The sequence below is a fragment of the Castor canadensis genome, chromosome 7 (genome assembly GCF_047511655.1).
Source record: "Castor canadensis chromosome 7, mCasCan1.hap1v2, whole genome shotgun sequence".
NCBI classification, from domain to species: Eukaryota; Metazoa; Chordata; class Mammalia; order Rodentia; family Castoridae; genus Castor; species Castor canadensis.
Window position 1 is genome coordinate 5,363,852 of NC_133392.1, and position 20,862 is coordinate 5,384,713.

General features: G+C 45.8%; 1 protein-coding gene across 2 annotated transcripts in view; it reads right to left on the bottom strand.

The window, feature by feature from the left end:
* Nucleotides 1-20,862, bottom strand: part of Dock1 (dedicator of cytokinesis 1) — a 477,546-nt gene that overhangs the window by 11,973 nt on the left and 444,711 nt on the right. For both annotated transcript variants that reach the window (XM_074078054.1, XM_020167338.2), the window contains exons 44-48: nucleotides 19,449-19,535; nucleotides 16,729-16,905; nucleotides 15,685-15,768; nucleotides 10,266-10,403; nucleotides 4,742-4,887 (exon numbers count right to left, since the gene is read on the bottom strand). In XM_074078054.1, the coding sequence (XP_073934155.1) occupies nucleotides 4,742-4,887; nucleotides 10,266-10,403; nucleotides 15,685-15,768; nucleotides 16,729-16,905; nucleotides 19,449-19,535 (632 nt within the window). The remainder of the gene's footprint in view (nucleotides 1-4,741; nucleotides 4,888-10,265; nucleotides 10,404-15,684; nucleotides 15,769-16,728; nucleotides 16,906-19,448; nucleotides 19,536-20,862) is intronic.

Sequence of the window (20,862 nt, forward strand, 5' to 3'; positions counted from 1 at the left end):
CTTTGGATGGTTTGGCCAGAAGTAAGCAACTTTGTTGGAGATGCCCTTGGGTTTAAGCTTTGTCACCTGCTTGTGAGCCTTCTGTCCTCTAGCCCTGGAAGCTTCATGTTCTCATTCCCAAAGGGGACCAAGGACACCTTCACTGTTCTGTCTTCTGACACTGAACAGTTGGTGTAATGGTTAGGTTGCTGAGTGAATGGATCTTGGACTTATTTGTAGGCATGTGTCAGAAGGTCAGTGTGCACACACATGTAAACACAACTGTACTTTGCTATTTCAGCATTAGATCTGCATGTGTATCGATTCTCAGCCTAGTAAGTCATACTGGGGGGGGGGGAAGAAATGGATCCAGTGCTCAGGTTGGAATTTCATTAATCCCTACAGCTGTAAGGAGGAGTGCAGACAGTGACCCAAATGTTTTCAAGGTGTGAACACACCTTAAAAATCTTACCGTACAACCTCCACATCAGGAAATGGAAGGAAAATGGTTCTTTAAATTAGTGGTATCCAAATGGACCATGAAAGATATTGCTGGAATTAGCATGCTGCATTTCCAAAATATATGATGTGAAAAGAGATATGGTCTCTTAAAAGCTGCTATACTCATACAGTCACATAGTCTAACAGCGTTGTGATTTCTGATGACTGTGTCTTCTAAGCGTGTGGCCACATTGGTTCCATATGGTCAAGAAAAGGACATCAGAGAAGCTCCTTGCTCTCCACCTGCCAAATGTCCAGGCAGTCCCTGAGCCAGGTGGCAGGGCAAACTCTAGCCCCCTGTAATGCACATGGAGCTGGCCCTAAGCCAGCTTTTGGGAGCTTCCAGCCCTTAGCAGCTTCCAAGCCTGACTTTAAAGAGAGATTGATTTAGAGAGAAGAAAACTGAGAAAGACAGTCACATTCTCATCATAGCTATGGTTCTTCTCACACTGATTTCTGAATGGGACATTTGGAATAAAACCACTGCTCCAATTAAGAAGAGGCCACTGCAGCAAACTTATTCTCCAATATGGGATGCGTAGCATGGAAATCAACCCTTTGATGGACCAGGGATGGAAAGACCAGCCACAAAGTGGGATGGAAAGTCTATTGGAGATACAGACTGCTGAGAGCAAGAATCACAGCTCCGTTTCACTTCTCCCACAGTAACAGGGCTGTAGGGTGGGATCTGCTGACAAGGTACAGATCTATTTCAACAGTAATGGTGTTGAACCAAAGCATTTGATTACCAACAGCTGTTCAGATCTCCAGAAGAGAGAAAACCAGTTTTGATGTACCTCTGAAAAGAAGGACATACAGCTACACATGAAGTCCTCTGACCCCAATTGAAACTGAATCTGATCAAACCTCTAGCTTCAAGTCACAATGTGGAGGAAATATGGTGGATAGACACACACATCAAACAACACAGGAGGGTATATAGTCAGTACAATTCAGATGGCAGACATAACAGGAGAGCAATCAGGACTGTTCAATAAATAAATTATAAGGAGAATAAAACATTTTTAAATTGGATTGAAAGAGACTCAATTAAGTGTAAGGTGGGGACCTTTTCTAGTATTGTTTCAAACAAACAAAAAAATGTTTATGATAATGAGAAAATAACACTAATATGTCTTGATGATATGGAATTTCTGTTATTTTAGGTGTGATAATAAAGCAATGCTGTTATTTTCTACAAAATAGTTATCTTTTAGATATGCATATCTATGGATAAGATTACATAATGTTTGAGATTTTCTGCAAAATCAAGTACGGGATAGGGAGTGGGTTGCATCCGATGAAAAGAAGATTGGCTATATTGATATTGTTGAGGTTGGGTGACAGAACATTGGGCCCCATTAAAATAGTCTCTCTATGTTTTATCTATCTGAAAATTTCCTATAAGAAAAATCAAAAACTTGAAGATGATTGATGAAATACACCAAAATTGACTTTGAGGATGAAGGCATTTTGTAACACTTGGACTTTCCAACTGATATAAATTAACCAATAAATCAACATCCATTAGGTATGAAATATAATACCTAGCACATTATAAGCAACAACCAAAAATCTTTGTCATTTTATTCTTGGTCTTGCAAAATTGGAGACAATTAATGTAGGCAAAAAAAAAAAAGAAAAAAAAAAAGGATTAGTGGACACCTTTTCCTGGAGGAGAACTTTGCCATCCAATCCTAATGAGTATCCCAAGAACCAGAGAAAGACTGGTGGCTTTCAGTTTCTCACATTATGAGAAGCATCTGTTGGCAGGAGGAATTTCATTCTGCATGTGACCTGTGCCATTTTGAGACCAAGCCTCATTTTCTCCACATTAGATAGAGAGCAAAGGATGGCAACCCCAAGAATGAACAAAAATCTGGACTCTAATGAAGATGGCTTTCAGTTATAGGTTAAACAAATGCCTCCTGGGAGGAGCCAACTATAGTACACCTCTCTCCATCTAAAATTTCTCCATCAACTTCCATCTAATCCCCGTGTTCTCAGGAACATAAAAATGTTTTCCTAACTAGCCTGGGGATTCTCTTGAAGGGAAGTGGCATTAAATTTCTCTAGCAATCGTGACAGGCACACATGATTTAAATACCTCTAAACGGAGAACTTCTATATGAGTTTGGCCTTCTAAATATCAGGCACTGATCGAAATTACTGTTAAGAAAAAATGTGGGTATAGTTTACAATTCTCCATTGGCCACATTGATCATGGGCAACCAAAGGCACTTAGACTTGATCTTTCCCTTGGGGCTCTCTGGAAATCTGTGTCTGTATGCCAAAGGAGCCAGGAACGTATGGGTTTAAATCAGCTTGGACAAACACATACGTGTGCAAAACTCAACAGTGAAACAATGAAAAGTTCTCCTCTGATGTTTAGATGCATGAAGCATTTTTCCATGCAATCTAATAAATAAAGAATACATGTTACAAGGTTGGCACTCGGAAACTCAAAAACACCAATATTGTGGTTATCTTTGCAATAGTCTGAGCTAACGCAAAGCCACAGTGAGTGCTCAATGAATGTTACTTAATGAATCCAACTATCCCTTTTATGGGTTGCCAAGTGGTCTTGCAGGCAGGGGATCCATGACCCACTCATGTGTGTTAGATGCTTCAAAGTCAGAGGAGGAAAGGAGTGGTAGTTGCTGGGTGGGGGATGTGGAAGAACTGCAGGTGCTGTTCAATAGGAACAGAACTTCATAGTTTTTTTTTTGATGGTGGTACTTGGGTCTGAACTCCAGGCCTTACGTTTGCTAGGCAGGCACTAGCAAACTGGCTCCCCCTTGAGCCATTCTGCCAGCAGAGTTTCAGTTTTAGAAGATGAAAAAGAGTTCTAGCATTGATGGTGGTGATGTTTGTGCAACAATGAGATTGTACTTAATGCAGTGAACTGTGTACTGAAGACCCTTGAAATCTGCAGGTCAAGGGTTCCAAGGGGATAGCCACTGAGGAAAAGCAGTGAGTGCTCAGGAAACACAGAGCTCAGCTCTCCAAAATGAGTCAAATTCACCTGTACCGCACATTCAGTAGGTCTGAGCGTCCATGACTTGAAACCACGTGGAGAAGGCTACGTTACAGTCACACAATTACTGCTGTCCACACCAACACTGCTCACCAAACCCATGGGTCATTCATGCTCTTTATCTTGAATAACGTGGATGCTTGGTTCATTTCCCATAATGTCACCAAACTTCCGCTAAAGACGTCATCTTTCAACAAATCTCAAACTTTTATTTTATCACCGAAATTAAGTGGGTTATCACCATAGCTTTTACCTGCTTTTAGGGCACCGTTTGCTTTTTGGGAGGCAAAATTTTTCACAAAATTAAGGGCAGGGAAAACTTGAGCAGATTCCATAATGATTTAGCCTAGCTGACAATAACACCCCGGGGTGGGGGGGTGTTGACCAAAGATTCTCTTCATCAACTGAGCTGTGTAATGCACAAGTGGGAATTAAATTTTTTTGGCTTTGAAATTTCTTTGGATTTTTACAAGTCATCATTTTTTTGATCAAGCCTGGTCAAAACCATGTGAGTAAATAAGGAGGATTTATGTACTTCAAAATGGTTTTGATGAGTAAATTTCATGGTATGTGCATTTTAACACAATCAAAAACTAGAAAGAAAGGATAATAGGTACCCAGTTTTGCAGGTGGTCATAGAAAGTTTGGGACAAATGGTTGTTCTCAGAAGTATTCAACTTAAATAACATTTCCTTTAAAAGATAACAAACCTCATCAGAAAAGAAAATACTTTTGTTCTCCAACAAACAACAACAAAAGAAGAGAAGTGGCCCATACAGTCCCTACGTGAGCCGGACTGTGACAGTCAGCTAGTGGGGGCAATGGTGGCTGCATCACACTCAGACCACACCAGTCCCCACCCTGGCCTGCCACCCTGCAGTGAGTGTGAGTTGAAGAGCGCAGAGCACACGGCCACAGGGACTGCAGTGCCCTTCTGCTAAGATGTGTGTGTTGACCAGGACTGAACTCTTGCTGGAGATTTCACAATTTGATGGATGCCTTTCTGGAAGTGGTACCAACGTGAGCACTTTTTTGCAGCAGTCCCAAGAACTTGAATGTCATACTGGGCACTACAGCCATAAAGCATTGGGAGGGTCTCCATTTCAAAGATAATATCAAATAAGAAAAATCCTCAATTGTGACAAGCAGTCCCAAGCTAGTGCTCCTCACGAGGACCCCTGGGCCCTTCCCTGAACTAAGCACCCCGCTGCTGAGCTCACTCACCCATCAGAGCCTGGCCTGGAAGGGGTGCTGTCGGATGAGAGGGAAGAGACAGAAGCCACAGACAGAGGCCGGGACGATGATGGCATGGTGAAGGACCGCACCATGGAGCGGGGGCGGCTACCTCTTCTGTCGTCCAGATTTGAGGGCTGAAAAAGAAAAAAGAAAAGGGGAGAGAAAGACATGTTTGATACCTGTGCCCACCATGGCCAAACTCCTGTGACAACACTGTCTCAGCAGTATGGAATCTAGCCCACATGGGTTCACACTGCTATAAACTGCGCCCTTTTTTGTTCTGAAGAAAAAATGATGACTATATCAGCATCACTGAAACATGACTCGACGTAGAAAATACAAGAAAAAAACCTGCTTATTTTAAATGCACTTTTCTGAGACTATAATGTACAGCGCTCCGCAGTAGAACATGCCGACCAGGAAGCTTAATGTATAGAATAGCTTCTAGAATGTGAAAGAACATGCGGGATCCTTAGATGAATTCATCCCCCTTTCATGAGGGTACACGATGCAGATCTCTAAAACGCATGGAGCAGTCATGCCTGATCTCTGATGACAGAAGGTGGCTCCCTTCCCTGAGTGATCCTGTGACCAACATTCTGGGGAAAGCAGTGTCTAGGTGGTTTCCATTTTCTCGTTGGCATCTTGTACATTACCAAAACAAGCATCACTAAAGTGCAGCCTGTGTGAACACCTAATTAGCCAGGAACTGCTGAGTTACCTGCTCCTGGAGTCAGATGTTGGAATATCTGGGACCACAGCTGCTGCATAAGCAGTTTCCTGAACCTTAAGGATGTTGTAACCACGTTACTCTAGGGCACATCCTCTGTGCCCCTTCACCCTCCCCACTCCACTCCAGCATCTCAGCCAGCCAGTCGTCTATAAGGAGATGTGCTCTGGACCACAGTTTCAGCCCTCGGAGATGAGAAGTGGTTGATTACAGACTAGTTACTGTCACTCTTACACCTGAAAAGTGGATTGGCTTCTCAAATGTGTAATAAAACCTGGTTTGATTTGTAACCTATATCCTTAATAGGAAAAAGTCTAAGAATGCAAAAGGGCAGAAGATGGCAAACTTTTTCTGTAAAGGACCAGATGGTAAGCATTTTAGGCTCACAGGTCATGGCCTGGGTGGAAAGTACTACCCCACTGTGTCATGATGGCATAAAGACAGACAGTACAGAAATGAAGGTGGCTGCATGCCAATAAAACTTTATTATCAGAAATAGGCCACGGGCCCTAGTTTGCTGACCACCAGCCATGATGCAGCTGGGATTGGGTAGTCCAGAGTTTGAGACTTTGCACCAAAGATGGGGCTGTGGACACCTCTGTGGACATGTCCATTGTAATTGATCAGTCTTTTTGAGGAAACAGAATGGAAAAGGTCACTGGTAGATTATCCCCAAGTGTGAAAACTTTCCTTGTGCAACTTCAGATTCAGTGTCTGTAACACATCCTCTTCTCAGCCTGTCTGCAACACAACCAGAGGTAGCCCTCAATCTCTTTCTCTCTCTGAAGAGTTTCTCCTTCAGCCCCTGGCTGGTCCCAGCAACCCTGTTTTGTGCCCTTGCTATTTCCAATATCAGCTACTCTATGTCCACTCTGACTGCCTCATCGGTCACCCAGCACCATCCCACCCATCTGGACATTGCATCGTGTCTCTGGCATCTCTGAGGGACTCAGACATATTTTGAAGAGATCTGGGGGCAGCTTTGGTCTTTCCAAATCCCCACTATGCCTGGACATTTCTTCCACAGAATGAGAGGCTCAGCTAGGAAAGGTGATTGTGTTTCTGAACACCCACATATCTGGGGAGGGGCTACCTTCCTACTTCCCCTAGAATCACCTTTGACTTGACTCCAACACAATCACTTTTGGATGCAGGCAGGGGAAGAAGGGAAGAGTCAGCAAGCTCAGGTTCGACTGATTTCTATGGCATGGAAAACTCTGCCTCTGTGTTCTATAACCACCTGGACATATGGAGAAGGAGCAGCCAAGGAGACAAAGCTCAGCCTATGGTTGAGAAGAAACATGACCTGCTGGACATGTAGGTGGGGCCCTGGTCCTGTGAGCCCTGTTTTCAAGAGCATCAAGCATGTTGTCCTTAATAAAATGGCCTTTCCAGCGGTCTGGAGGGCATGGGCTCACTAAATGAGCAGGATATGCAGGAGAGAGGCAATCAGGGACCAAGAAGTGGAGACACTAGGAGAGGCCAACCTCATACCAGCTCTCAGGAGCCCCTGAGCCTCCTACTGTCAACCATGGAGGGCTGGTAATGTCCCTTGACATTTACGAGTCCCATTTACTGGGACTCGTAAAAGAATGAGGATGGCAGAGGCTGGCTCTGACTGAGGAGGGACAGGAGCCCCTGTTGGAGTCCTACATTTTCAGAGAATTCGCTGGGGACAGCCATAGGCTCTGTAAGGCCATTTGCCTCACAATCCCTTCTTGATTGAGCAGAGCCCCTATAAACTGAGAAATAAGACTTTCATTTGTTTCATCTGAAGTAATTAGTCTTGCCCAGTCCCGACAGGTGTGGCTCCAGGGCCAGAATACCTGGGGTACACTGCTGCCTGCTTGTTCAGCCAGCAGGTTGGGAGTGGCAATGCTAGAAAAGGCTAGATCACTGGCCATATGGTGTGACCTTGTATGAAACAAGGAACCACTCTGAGCCTACACTTCCTTGTGAGCGTGCAGGGAACCAGCTCCCACACTGGGCTTTGGGGGAGGATTAATTCATTGATGCCAGTGAGGCCACAGGGCTTGGTGCATGTGAGCAGCAGCTCTCCTGGCCTTTGCACTGGTTCCTTTATAGTGAGAAGCAAAAACTTCCTTCAGCTCTCTTAGCTAGAGTGACCCATTGGCCCAGCCTGGTGCCTCTGGGCACCAACTTGGCCATGAATGTTAACCACCCACTAAGTCATGGACAGGGTAGGGGTGGGATTAGCTGAATGTAATCAAGGTGACCAGTGCTTTACAAGGAAGGGAGAGAAACAGGTATATTTCATAGCTTTTGGAAGATGTGCCTTTTCATGTTACTCAAGTACCAGCTGTGACTGGATAACAGGGGGTAAAATGCTGCTCCTGGGAGGGGAGCAGGGTCTGGAGCCAAGAGCAGAAGCCCTGGAGCCAGGTTAAGGTCTGTTGAGAGACAAAGGTGGCAGGTGGAACCCAACACCATCCCAGATATGCCACCAGAACCCATGTGAGGGATGTAAAGTGACCCCGATTTCTCCAAAGGCTACTCAGGGTAGAACACTGTGTACTGGGCTGTGAGCTGGAGGGCACCCCAGAAGTTAGCAGGAGGCAGCCGGAGAGGCGGGTCTGGAGGTATGATTAGGACCTGACCCCCACGGTAGTTCAGGTGAGGAGGTGGAGAGGAGCAGGGTGAAGCCAGGCACTGTTTCTCCCCATCCCTCACCAGACTTGAAGGAAGAGGTTGATGGGAATAGGAGAGAAACACAGATGTGCTTGTAACCAGCATAAAGGCAAACACAAACAGCCCTGCTTGTGGCAGGCCAGTGAAGCAGATGGATGTCTCTGGAGCTCATAGCCTCTGCCCTAGCTTCCCTGGGGTCTGCTGAGCCACCATCCTGCGAACAGGAGCTCGTTGCAGCTCCAGGACTGGCCTGGTAAAGGCTGAAGAGAAGCAAGCTGGGGGGAAAGGGATTGTGTATTATGAAGTCAGAGGATGTCCAAATCTTTTCTTTCTGAGGCTTAGGCTGGTTCAGAAAAATTGACAAAATGGTTTATGTTCTTTCTATGGGTTTTTTTTATTTTAAAATCCATCCTTTTGGAAACAGTAATACTATATTGCTTTTCAAAGTATTTTGAGATACTTGCAAGTTTCCAAGTAGGTAAGACAGGAAAGACCCCCCCCCCCACCGCCAGCTGCTTTTATTACCACATTTCTCAGACAACAATAGACCATAGCCTGTCCTCTGCCTGCTCAAAGAAGGTTGGCTGCAGAGCCTCCCACTGGGGTCTCTGGATGGGGGAGAACTCAGGAAGGCAGCTCCTGGGGACAAAGCACCCAAGGGTGGGAAATGCACCCTGGAATCTGTCTCTGAATTGCCCTCCCAGAGCCTTGCTGCCCCCACAGAGAGGGTGGGAGGTTTGGTGAGGATGACCTTGCCTCAGGTGGTCATGGAAATTGCTCATTTCCAGCCATGAGGCTGCTTAGGAACACAGGAAGCCTTCCTTGAGTAGAGATAACCATCGCCTTCATAACACCTGTCCCCCTCCCCAGCCATTCCCCGCCACCTGTGCCCCACAGCATCCTCGCTCACAGGCAACGCTTCACAGCAGAGAAGAGATACGAAAGATGCCTGGCAAGCCTGACGCTTTTCTGTAATTCTGAAATATGTATTAAACAATTGATAAAACAGGAAGCTTTTCACTTAGAAACTGTGAGACTGCACAAGTGTTTATTTCTTAGAAGGAATTAAAAGTGGCGTGGAACTTTGAAAGAGCTGCCTTCTGACGCACTCACAAACTCTTCTTGCCACTCAGCCCTGATTGTAATGAGCTGCAAGCTCTGAGGCTATCAAACGCTACTCAAGGCTTCTGACTCGCACGAGGGTCCTCCAGCACGGCAAGAGGGAGCGCACCCTGTTCCCAAACCTATTTACCTGCAGGGGCTCCTGCTGGGCTGTCAGTCCCAGGCTCCCACCTGCTGGGTTTGCAGACAGGAGCCCAGTGGTTGTGTCATTGTTGGCTCTGTTAGGCGAATGCCCTGCTGGGCCTTTTTCTGATGAACACCAGCAATGAGCTTGGAGACACGGGGCTCAGCCATGCCCAGCAGGGGCTCATCTATACAAGTTTAACTGTAAGGCTTTTTGCATTATTAAAAATCACAGGCTCAGAAACCTTTCAGGAACTCATCACAAAAGCCCAGTTCTGCTCCTCGTCATAAGCATAGCCTCCTGCCTTGACTGGCTTTCCTGGCTCTTGGAGGCTGGGTGCCTTTCTAAATGCTATCCTTGGTTTCTCTTCTGCCCAAGGCATACCTGTGTCCACCCTGGCCTCTGACCTGTCACTTAAATCCCTGCCTCCCTCTTGACCTGAACCATTTCCTCCAACAGTGAGTCTTTGGCAATAGTTTCAAACCTCACTTCTCTCCCCTCCCCCACTCCCACCACAGTTTATAGGCTTTGACCTTGGAGGGAGCACAGATTCCATCTCGGGTTTGGGACATCGTGAGTGATGTTGCCCTGAGGGTTACTTAGCCTTCTGAGTGGTTCGAATACCTATAGCATGGGTTCTGCCAACCAGCTGAGTCATGTGGCGCTGTAAAACTTCTCCATGGCTTCACAACAAGAATAGACTGTTCAGAGCAGAGGAGTGGGGCATTTGGCTATCAAGCAAACACCAACATTCGCAATTATCGAAAGGAGGTTGCTGGATGGTCAACTAATAGACTGGTGTAAGGACAGAGGATCTGCACACCTTAGCTCCTCTGCTCCTTGCACTTGGCACAGGACACCCCTTCTTCTGCAACCCATCCACTTACCATGGTTCGGACACCATACTGCTTTTCCACTTTTTCCTTCAGCTGCTTGAAACAGGCTTCCATTCTCTCATGAAAGGGCCTCAGTGCCTCTGTGACTTTGTCTCCATGAATCCTGATCCCTTCGGCCAAAAATGGAATCTGAAAAACACAAAGGTTTGTTTCTTGGTTAATGGTCCAGAGAGAGTAACACACGCGGAGGGTGGGGGGGAAGGGAAGCGGCACCATAAGAAGCACCTGCTTTTGTTTCTAAATCGAACTGCCTGATTAAACTCATCAGCAAGCACATCACCCGCAAAGACCGAAATGTTTAAATGCAAATCATTTGTGTTTTAAACTGGCCACGTTCAGGGTGGCTCATCCCATGTTCCACATTACGGGCACTGTTACTCCGCTGGGCTCACGTTGGTCAGCAGATTTACCTGGGCTTTACACTGGAGTTTGAGAAGAGCGGCATTTTGAATCTGTTAGAAAAGGGTCACATTGGAGTGTAAACATTTTTTTTGACGCTAAGAATATTGCCTTTATAGGCAATTGAGAACCCTCCGCCAAAACATAACAATGTAATTATATGTGATCTATAGTCCTGAAGGATATTCTGATCTGGAAAGGAAAACTAAATTTATTCTTCCTTAAAACTAAAAATAATCACTTCTCTGTCGACACTGCTGTCACAAGCTATCCATGCCAACACTTTGCTTCCCGAGAGTGGAGATGACGTTGACCTTTGCAGTCATCACAGGAGACATTTTCATTCTCCCAGCTGCACAGACCCTCAGAGCTGATGGTGGCAGAAGCAGGGGTAGGAACAGGTTGCTTTTGTGTGTCCTGCCCTCTGCTGCCCAGACTGGGAGTTAAGACATTCTTCAGTGCCATCAGGCTCAGAGATTTCTTCTTCTTAATTTATAATTAAATAAAAATACTGATTAAAAACAGGTTTTCTGAATAGTACAGAATACCAATCTGAAGGAGCAGATTTATTAGGAAGAGGGATAATAAGTACACAATTGAATTTCATGTGAACAAATTGAAGAAATCTTATCAAGATGAATCAACACATGAAATGTATTTGGTTGCCATTCGTAGCATGCAGCTGCTGCCTCTCTTGGTACTCCAGGAAAGGGGGTGATATGCAAGCACCCCCATGTTTACACAATCCCCAGTCTGCTCTCAGGTGGCACAGGCACAAAAGTCTATTTTGCTGACAGTTGGGCCTAAACCCAAGGCACACACCATTGTCCCTTTTTGGCCAGTTATGACTGAAAGACAGTGTGAGGGTGAGATTTCACAATGGATGGGGTCTTTTAATATTCTATATGAATTTCTCAGGCAGCTTCCCTGGGGCTAGCCACAGTGTATCTAGGACCAGCAGTAGAAATGCCCACTGTAATCCTTTTGCTTCCTGAATTCTGCCCTGGGGGATGACAGAGACGACTTCTGGGGGCATAGTAAATGTATCTATTGGGGTACAAAGGCAAGTAAGCGTGGAACACTGCCTGATGTGAAAGCAAAGCAGTCATAGTAGCTGTTAATGCATGGCCTTTCTCAAATGTGCAAAATGCAATCTAATAAGTTCAGTGGCTTTTTTTGTTAGCTTGATGAAACTTAAGATTCTTTACATCAAAAAGCTACTTGCTGGATTAGAGTTGAGACCATTTGAGGAATGGTACTGCTTGAACTGCAATTTGGCAGGTGAATCGTACAAGGTACAAGAATTCATCACTCTCAAGCCTCTGACACTGACTGGATAAAACCTTCTTATAGAATAGGATCTAGCCCCTAGTTCTATGTCTATTTCGGACTGAACTGCAGCTGTGATTCTAAACGAAAGAGAGTAGAAAGATGTTCTGTGTGAACACACTCCAAGGTATGAGGGGCTTAATATGCAAAGAGAAACCATAGACTTTGGAGAGCCTTTACTTCAGTAGGCTCCAACCTGGCTAAGCATCAAAATTCTAAATCCCATTCAGAATTACCATACGACCCAAGACTTGCACCCCAGAGCCCTGATCTGCCGAAGGTGGACCCTAGAATCTGCATTTTCAAAGTTTCTCACAGTCCGGGAGTCACACCTCCAGCAGTTCAAAGTGAGCCTGAAGCCTGTTCTCAGAAGATGCCCTCCTCCTGGGCAATGCTGCATTTGAAGTTTGCTCCTGCCTGTGCCTGCCCAGATCCAAGCCTTGCCAGCAGCACGGAACATTTGAAAACCCTGCTCTGTGCTACAGGAGCACTGGTCCTGGCCAAAAGAATGCCACCTGGCATCAGCTGGGGATGATGCGCGAGTATGGTCTTTCATCTTTGTACATTTCAATGGAGAAATATATAATATAGACACATCCCAGCAGTTTAATAGGGGACTGTCTGGGTTCATCGCTGGACACTCTACAGGGATACTTTACAATGACAGGTGTGTTAGGGGAAGAGAAAATTGTGTCTCAGAGGAATTGGTCCTAACTAGGTACCAGCTGCAAACCTGGAAGACTGGGCAGCTTGCCCCCAACCCAGCCCCTCACCTGGCAAGGGGCAGGTCAGCACTGCCCTCTACTTCAGAGCTAGCAGGCTGAGCTGACAGAAACTGCGAACAGTCCTGGGGCTCCCAGGAGAAATCCTGTTCTGCCCGATAGAGTTTCAGAAAAAACCCAAACCAAACCAACTCACAAACAAACAAGAAGAAAGTATCCTGATAACCCCAAAGTTCTCATTTTTAATGAACACACAACTCAATTACTGATATGAAGATTAACAGTTTTCAAAACATCTGCAAATGAAAGCAAAATCACAGGTAATGTTTTGAATATGTATTTTTTCTCACTCTTTGATTTAATGAAGTTGCTAGAAAACTTAATTCTTTCAACTTTGCTATGAGCTGCTTTAAAATTCATCCTTTAATATAGTTATTAGGGGTGATGACCTAGTGCCGACACAAAGTTGTTCTCTGGGGAACAAATTATTTTCCTCTGTAGGACTTGAAACTCTTAAAATCCAATTTGCTGTAAAAGCTTACAGGGGGAAAAAAAAAATCAATAGAACTTCTGCAGACCAAACTAGTTTTTGTGTTATAGCATTCAGAGGAGTTTTGGATTTTGTACCCTGTAGTTTCTATAGCAGCCCAAATGGAATCATTCACAATTTAAAGTCTCACTTCTCTAGTAAGAGGGAGGCTGCCAACAGGAGGCGTCCATTCCAGGCAAAGACACTGCTGTCCGCCAGCACTGCCCCTTGTTGTTCGGCAGCCCAGAGGAATTTTATCTCAATTCCAGGGCAAACAGACTTCAAGCACATAAAGATCTATGGCAGAGTTGAAATGTTTCTTTTATAATATAATTCTTTAAAAGAATAGAAGGCTAACAGGGGTAGGGGAAAGGGTGAGGGAGAGTGCTGGGGGTGAAATACCAGGGTGAAAACCCCTGTGAAGAATGGATAGACCACTTAGAGGAATGGAAAACAGGTCTTGTTAGCGGTGAATACTGGTGGGAGGGTAAAAGAGGGTGAGTATGATGGATGTATTTTATATACTTGTATGAAAATGGAGTGATGAAACCTGTTGAAATTGTACTGAGTATGGGGCGAGGCATGAGAGAGATGATGGAGGAGTGAATCTAACCGAGGTACATCGTAAGTGTATATGAAATGTCACAATGAAACATCCTGTGCAACTAATGCATACTAATAAAAATTAATAGGTATATACACATATGTATACACATATCTACCTATATAAAGTTGCACACTCAACTATTATAAAAACTAAGAAGAGAAAATATCAAGCATTGGTGAGGATTTGGAGAAACTGAGATGGCAGGAATATAAAATGGAGTAGACATTGTGGGAAATTGGCTCAGAAAATCAAACATAGACTTTTCCGTGATCCAAGAATACTGGTTTCCTGACACCTGGGATGTTCAGCAACAGATGAATGAATGGACAAAATGGAATCTAAGCATAGAAGGGGATACTGCTCTGCCTTAGAAAGGAAGGAGATTCTGACATGCCACAACATGCTTTGTCACCCTTGCAGTCATCATGCTGAGTGAAATAAACACAGAAGAACAAACACTGGATGAGTCCCCTTCAAAGAGGTACCTAGAACTGGCGATCTAGAGACAGAAAGTAGAATGGTGCTTGCCAGGGCTGCAGAAAGAGGTGAATGGGTGGTTGTTTGATGGATACAGTTTCCATTGTGCAAGCTGAAAAAGTTCTAGAGATGGAATGTGGGGATGGTTGTACAATAATGTGAATATACTTAATGTCACTGAACTATACACTTAAAGTGGCCAACAGTTAATTTTATCTTTTATCTATTTTATCACAATTATATATTTAATTTCACAATTTATAAATATAAGTACCTAGAGTTATAATGACCCAGTCCATTCTGTATGCCTAAACATAAATCAGGAAGAGTTCCAATTTGACCTCAAAGCAAAGCTCAGCCCCAATGGGGTCTCATCAGCCACGGTGCTGATGGTCAAGAGGCCGTGAGGATGAGGCTCCACTGGATGGACAGGGAGGCCCAGGGATGACTCCTTGGAGGAGCAGCCCTGAGCTGAGCCTGACTGGGCAAAGACAAAGTGCACAGAATACTGAGGCTCCAATGGGGGGCCTGGATCCAATTAGCAATGCATCCTGGGGTACACACTGAACCCTAGCCCAGGCTGCCCACTCCCACCTCCTGCACACAGCCAGGGCTGTGGCGTTTAGACCTGGCAAAGGTCACAGGGACAGCAACCTCCTTGCCTCCTGCATGAGAAAATAAAGTCTAAAGAAGTGAGTTGCCCAAGTATCAGAGCAAGGTGGAGCTCCCATGAGAACCAGTCAGGATGTCCCCACACACTGAACCCAGTAGAGTCTGAGAAGCATAGACATATCAGGAGAACACATGAGCCCTTCCAGAACTACCCATCCTTTAAGACGATGGCCTCCAAGAAGGGCTCAAGAAATCCCAGGAACACAAGTGGAAGCAAAATAATATGCAAAATTGCAGCTGAGAAAACAAGTGAGAACCCAAATCCTCCCCAGTGCTGCTGAAGAGCAGAGGCAGGGAAGCACTGCAGCTTCTGACTGATGTGTTTCTCAAAGACTTGTGGCTGTTGGCCATCAGGTGCCTTTCCTGAGGTGGGCTGTGGCCAAGGGCTTCTTGGCTCTGAGATCGCCTTCATGTTCTTTTCTTTTGTTAACTCCAGACATTCATAACTGACCAAGGGGAGGAAAAAGGTCTTGTTCATTTGCAAGAGAATTTTGTGAGAGCTCAAGTTCATGGTGGAAGCTCAGGAGTTGAAGTCACCATGGCAACAGGGTTGTGTTTGCCCAGAGGCCAGGTCTAGAGGCCTCCATGGTGGCAGGAGGGGGCTCAGGTAGACGAGGCCTAGACCTTCCGACTTCCCATCCCTCACCCATGCCAGGCTGCCATGAGACACTCTACCTGCCAGGCTATGAGGTCTTTGAGCTTCTCGATCTGTCCGTGGGCCTCAGGGTGCTCCTGCAGGTACCGATCTGTAAAGAAGGCCTGGGGAGACAGAGAGTCACTCAGTGTACTTGCCCATTCCACATAGAATTTTCCACACTAGGCCCTGGGGAGAGAAGCTGTGTATAAAGTAGCCCTACACAGCTGCTCTAACTCAGTGTTGGACCCTCTCCAGACCCAAGGCAAAATGTCTAGGAAGGTCAAACACAACAGAGCACATGGACAGTCATGGTGGGCACTCACAGCAGGACAAGTTCAGCCACAGCTGATTTGGATTGCTTGATCCTGTTACGTGGCAGGGAATATAACCCTCCCTAGCTCTGCCCGTGCCTGAGCCCCACTCTGTACCTTCCTGGGGCCTGACCTCCACCTGAAGTCTACGAGCACTGAAAGAACAGCTTTCTGTCTGTTTCTACTCTGTCTAGATCAGAGGTCAACAAGACTTTTCTATGAAGGGCCAGATGACAAATATTTTAGGTCTTGTGGAGCAAATGGGCCTCTGTCCAACTGCTCAACTCTGTCATTATTGTATCAGGAAAACAACCATAGGCAAGAAGTAAAGAAATGGACATGGCCACATTCCAATAAAATTTCATTGGCTAAAAACAGACAGTGGGCCATGGTAGGCAGACCTCTGACCAAGCCCATACTACACATCCTTCAACTGGTACACATTCCTACTAAGCTACCATCCAGGGAGACCAGTTGGCCAAGCTCCCTCTCTGTACCATCTCACCTCTTTTCTCGGTTTCTAAAATGGGATCTTTAGGCTTTATTGATCCCAGGCCTCTAAAATAGCCACTTGAAGGTCACTCTGCAGACTCTACTAGCCCAGTGTAGGTGGGCCAATGGGGCTACCTAGCTATCAGAGGATACCCAGGTCTTGGGCCCACACAGGCTTGACTGGGCCTTGCCTCTGCTGAGCTGGCTAAATTCTGGGCTCTGGAAACAGTGCCCTGTCCCAGGGCAGGGCTCCAAAGAAAGTGTAGACATGTCACATGCCTTCTCATAGTTCACAAAGCCACCCATGACAGCAGGGTCCACGATGCCATTCAGGAGCATGGACAATGGGTTGATGGGCAGGCCTGGGTCATCCAGGTGCTGTTGTACCATGCTGCTGATCTTGTCATTGGTCAGCTGCATGGTTTCGATGGCATTCTCCAGGGGGCTGATCTCCACCTGCAAGGGAGAAGAGACAGAGGAGCAATGTGTCCAGGCTGGGCAGGCTTTCCACTCTCTCCCCCACTTTTCTTCCAACAGATCTTTTCAGTATGACCACCTGTGGCCCAACTTAGAACAGCTGGGCATCATATTACCCTTGCTTATTTCTACAGACAGAGCCCGCATGTGAGCAATTCAGAAGAGCAAACCAAGCAGTGTGTGAGTGTGTGTGTGTGCACATGCATGGCCATCTCAGGAAAACACATCCCTGAGTAGGGTCTGAACATAATCTATCAGTTTCCCAAAGGAGACCTTTCAACCATGCTCTTGTTCTCTGCTTGCTTTATTGAGGGTTGTGATTCTTAGGAATTTGGGAGCATGCTATCCTGTTTGGTTCAGAAAGGTGAGGGAGGGTCCTTCAGTCTCTATTCACCCTTGTGTGAAGGGAGAGCTCTTGTGACCTCCAACCTGATGTCACAGCCTCATTTGCAAAACTGCACTGTCCAGTGGACCATCAGTGAAGAAGCCGTGTCCAAGACTTGTACCTCTGTCCTACCCTGGGAGCTCTGCAGGTTCTGTCTGGCTCAAGCTAAGGTGCTATGAGAGTGATACGAGGTCTAGAGCAGGGAACACACCTCCTGCAGGCCTCTGTTTAGCAGACCCAACCACCTCCTGAGACACCATGTCCTGGAAGCCCCTTGGCAATACTGATCCTCCTAAAGAAGGTGTGACAATACCCAGGGACCCTGGGAGTCCCCAGAAATTGAAAAGCCGAGTCTCCCGCTTTCTTCTTGCTGCAGCCTCTGCGGATTATCTGAGAAGTGAGGAAGTTACTGGGGAGTGGAAAGCACTGTGAATTGCCAACTCCTAGTATGACACTCCTTATAGCTATGGAGGAAGTAGTTACAGAGGCTTACCCCTGTGCCCATCTGGACCTGATGGAGGGACAGCCACAGAGATATGCGGCTGATCAGGTGCATGCTGCTGAGGGTGTCCTCTTGTTGTAAATGCACCCACGGATGCTGTCCTCACCTATACTCATTTTGTCAGACCCTGGAATATACCAGCTGAGGCACAGAACATCATGGGACACTCCAGAGCAGGATTCCATTTAACTGGCTGGCTACTTACTACCTGTGGTTGATCTCATTTGTCTCAAGAAAGAAGAGCTTATTGTTTTCATCAAACACACAGTGCTTACAGTTGTCCCAAGATATGGGATCTAAACCAGGAGGCACAGTGGGGCCAGGGTCTAACATCAGGATTTCTGCCATTCCAACCATTCTGGGATCATTTGGCTTCCAGAAAGCCCTCCTAGTCTGTTGCAAATGGCCAGTGTAGCTGGAGGATAAATGGCATCTTCACAAAAGGTCAGGTCTTCCCACCATCTAGTTAGTAAGCTTCAGCATCAGGCAGCCGCTGGCTCCCAGAATCCCCGATGACAGAAGGCTCATTATGAGAATCAGTGCCTATTTATGTGAAGCACCTGCTCTCCTGTGTCTCCCAGGTACCTCACCAGCTCCAAACAGCCCCTGCAAAGGGACTGCATTTTCATCACCTAACACGTAACTTCTGGCAAAACTCTACCCGCCTAGGGGCTCTGGGGCAGAGAATGAGAGATCCCAGAGCAGAAGGTGAAAAGTGCCCAGAAGGGATAGGCAAAGTCCTGGGTACTTGAGCAGGAGGAAGGGGGGTTCTGTGCTGCAGCCTGTGGGGTTCCTGGCAGGGCAGGAACATGCTCAAGGAAGGGCCCAGGGCTCATGCTGGCATGGGCAGAGAAGGGCGGGCATGGATGGAAACAGAGGTTCTGGCCAAGCTGTAGAGTCAAAATTATTAGGAGTTTCAATGTAAGCTAAATAGCAAATGCTATCCTCATGGGTGGGAACACATGAACAAAAATAAATTTCTATCATAACTTTTAACGTGGGCAACTGCCACAGTCATGACATTTTGGTATAGTCAATAAACCTGCTGCCCAACTCTGCTTCATGTAAATGAAGCCATCCTATAGCTCACTGTAAATGTGAGATTCATGTAACTGAAACTGTCCCATAGCAAGGCAAAGTTTAGCTAATGAGAAGGGAGTCATCCTTCTTTTAAAAAATACCCAGGGAGGGGTATATTTGCAGGCTATTTTTACTTGAAATGAGCAAGGACTATTAATTAAGCTGTTTGTCATGTAAATGGCAATAAACCCATCAGGAAGAAGGATTTTGTAGTTTATGTAAATTGGAATTTGTTTTAAACTTTTCATTAGTTAAGAGAAAGCACAGTTAAAACAGCAGAGCTATGACTGAAATTAAATATTGTGTGGGAAGAAATAGAGTCTTAGCTCTGGTTTCCCTATCAGCTGGCATGGGAGTGATTATAGAGGTTTTCTACTAAGTGCTGGAGTTGGTGGGCAGACACTGATGCTCCAGGAGCACGCTGGGTGTCACGTGCATGGTGGGGTCTGCAGCATGCAGACTGGCCAGAGACCACATGGCTCCCATGGGCGAGGACAGTGTGTCACACCCTATCAGGGTGGGGAATGGGCAGTTCCTTCTTAAGGGTGTCCTTACCATGAAAACAGATTTGACCTCAAACCACCTTAAAATTCCCGGCAGTTTATATGCTGTAGTGTATATGGTTCTCTCAATCCACATATTCTACAAAAGAAACACACATGACATGGTTAGGAGTGGGAGGTGGCAGGTTGTGGGGATGTACAACCCCTCTCTCTGCATGGAGGCCTCTAACAGGACACAGGGTTGGCCTGTGTCTGGGGCCAGGAAGGTCTGTGCTGAGGGCACCTCTGGAGTCAAGTTCGACTTTACAGCCCAGTACACATCAACGTGCTCCCATTTCCTGGCCAGCATTGCTCACCTCTTTGGTATTTGGCAAAGAAAATGTAGTGGATGACGGGGGAGATGTAAATAGCTCAAAGAAGAGGAGGTTCCTCTCAAGTAAGTGTATTTTTGGGAAGGCTGCATGTGAGTTTTACATTAGCCTTACGTAGTTTCAAAAGAAACTCACAGATGCAGATGTATTAAGGAAAACTGGTTTAATAAAAGCCAATTCTCATATTTTAATAAAATCAGTGTATTAAGCTTATTTTTCTATAATATGTATTTACATGTGAATATAAAGATAAGGAGATAGAAGGGAGAAAAGTTAACCACTATGAGGAAAGGTAAGCTAAACATTTTAATAGTCATTGTTCAAGACTCCTTGCAAAGCACTGTGTATATTTTATCATTTATTTATTTATTTTTGGTGGTTCCGAGGTGTGAACTCAGGGTCTCACATGTGCTAGGTAGGCACTCTACCACTTGAGTCACACTATCAACCCCTTTTTTGTGTTGGATATTTTCTAGATAAGGGCTCACAAACTATTTGCCTGGGCTGGCTCTGAACCTTGATCCTTCTGATCTCTGTTTCCAAGTAGCTAGAATTACAGATGTGAGCCACAGGTGTCAGGCCCATTGTGTATATTTAAAAAAAAAAAACTATTTTACCAAAGGTATTCTTTGTGAAATAGAACGTTACATATTTCAAGCCAATGAGAATAATTCCATGCCTCTTTAATAGGTGCACAGTTTGCAGCGGCAAACCAGAATGCTTTGTGCCACCCCTGGCTCAGAATGTCTAGCTTTCAACCATCCACTGCTGTTCTGACCCTCCCTCTACACAGCTGAGTCTGTGAACAGTAATGTAGACATAAGTCAATGGGGTCATGGAATGACAGTTCCAGAAAGCTGGCTTGGAAAGGAAAGCACCTGCCCGAGGCCTGGGGGACACAGGCAGGCCTCCTGTCTCCCAGCCGGACCATTTTGCCCTTATGAATGGTCTCCTTGGACACGTGCCTGAAAGCCTTTCAGAGCCTGTCTGGAACACACCTCTGGTGACTCCCCTCATGTCCACCCACCCTGAGAGGGTCCTGGTTCCATCTTGGGCTTTATTGGCCAGCTACTCCTAACTCAGTCTCTTCTCAGT